A 1,772-nucleotide genomic window follows, 5' to 3' on the forward strand; every position below is an offset into this window, starting at 1 on the left:
GCCCAGCAGGCCGGGGAACGTGTCCTCCAGGAGGCCAGCCACGCGGTTGTGGGACAGGTCCAGCCATCGCAGCGCCTTCAGGCCCAGGAAGGCGCCCGGGGCCACGGCAGCGATGAGGTTGCGGTCCAGGTAGAGCTTCTGGAGCCGGGGCAGCTGCGCGAACACGTTGGCCTTGATGGCCCGCAGCGCGTTCCTGCTCAGGTCCAGCTCCCGGAGCTCGGCCAGGCCGCTGAAGAGCGCGGGCTGCAGGTAGGCCAGCCTGTTGCCCGCCAGCACCAGCTCGCGCAGGCCACCCAGACCACGGAACGCCGCATCGGGGAGCACGGCCAGGCTATTCCAGCCAAGGTTGAGGTCCCAGAGGTTGCCGAGGCCCTCAAAGAGCCCGTCCTCCAGCCTGCTCAGGCGGTTGTTGCTGAGGCCCAGCGAGGCCAGCGCGGGTGTGTACGCAAAGGTGCCGACCGCCAGGCTGCGCAGCTGGTTCCGCTCCAAGTGCAGGTGGCACAGGTTCTCCAGGCCCAGCAGTGCCTGCGGCTCCAGGCTGCCCAGCTGGCCGCCCTGCAAGTTGAGGAAGGCCAGGCTGGAGAGGTTCCGGAAAGCCGCCGGGGGGATGGACGAGAGGTTGTTGCTGTCCAACCACAGGGCTTGGGTGCCGCCTGGGATCCCGTCAGGCAGGCGCGTGAGGTTCCTGGAGCTGCAGAAGACGCTGAGCTCGTTCGCCTCCTCATCGTAGCTGCAGGCACAGGCGGCCGGGCACGCTGGGCCCTCGGCTTCCCCCGGCGTTCCGGGCTCTGCTCCCTCCAGGCTGCGGGGGCCGAGTGCCACCCAGGACAGCAGCAGCAGCGCCAAGGCCAGGCCTCCTGCGGGGGGAGAAAGTGGGCCTCGCTGAGGTCCCGCAGGTCGAGCCCCGCGACCTCGGGCGGGCTGGCGCAGGTGATGTTGTTGTAGGTGTACACGGGGGGTTGGCAGTCGTCCCCCTCACAGATGGCCTGGACGAAGCGGGGCACGGCACTGGGGTTCTGCAGGGCAAAGTCCCGCAGCGCCTTGAGGGGGCAGCTGCAGTCCCAGGGGTTGCCCTCCAGCCACAGGCGCTCCAGGCCAGGGGGCTGCGGCGTGAAGGTCCGCAGTGAGTTGTTCCTGAGGTTGAGGTAACGCAGCTGCCCCAGCGGTGCCAAGAGGCTGCCGGGCAACGCCTCCAGGCGGTTGTGCGAGACGTCCAGCCAGAAGGCCCGCTGCAGGGGGCCCAGGGCATCCGCCGGCAGCTCCGCCAGGCGGTTGTGGGAGAGCAGCAGGTACTCCAGCTTGCCCAGGCCCTGGAAGAGCTGGTGGGGCAGGTGCGTGAGCTGGTTGGAGGTCAGGTCGAGCTCCAGCAGCTCCGCCAGCCCCCACAGGCTCTGCTCCTCAATGCCCACGAGGCCGTTGTCCTTGAGGAAGAGCCGGCGGAGCCCCGAGAGGCCGGCGAAGGTGTGTGGGCGGATGCGGCCCAGGCAGCTGCCCTCCAGGTGCAGGCTGTGCAGCTTGCCCAGGCCCCGGAACACCTGCTCCGGAAGGTTCCGGAGACAGTTCCCAGAGAGGTTCATGACCGCCACGTTGGTGAGGCCGAGGAAGGCGCCCACCTTGACCTCCTGGAGCTGGTTGTGGTCCAGCGTGAGCACCTCGAGTTGCCCCAGGCCCTCAAAGCTGCGCTCGGCCAGCTGCCGGATGCGGTTGTGGCCCAGCTGCAGCTCCTCCAGGAAGTGCAGGTCCTCGAAGGTGCGGGGCCGCAGGCTGGCGAT

At 69.2% G+C, this 1,772-nt stretch overlaps 1 protein-coding gene across 1 annotated transcript in view; it reads right to left on the reverse strand.

Annotated features, from left to right (window-relative positions):
- The window catches only part of IGFALS (insulin-like growth factor binding protein, acid labile subunit), an 11,197-nt gene that overhangs the window by 4,542 nt on the left and 4,883 nt on the right, over window positions 1-1,772 (reverse strand). The window contains exon 3 of the mRNA XM_011967030.1: window positions 3-857. Within this exon, the coding sequence (XP_011822420.1) occupies window positions 3-857 (855 nt within the window). The remainder of the gene's footprint in view (window positions 1-2; window positions 858-1,772) is intronic.

The sequence above is a fragment of the Mandrillus leucophaeus genome, unplaced genomic scaffold (assembly GCF_000951045.1).
Source record: "Mandrillus leucophaeus isolate KB7577 unplaced genomic scaffold, Mleu.le_1.0 Scaffold78, whole genome shotgun sequence".
In the NCBI taxonomy this organism is placed as follows: domain Eukaryota; kingdom Metazoa; phylum Chordata; class Mammalia; order Primates; family Cercopithecidae; genus Mandrillus; species Mandrillus leucophaeus.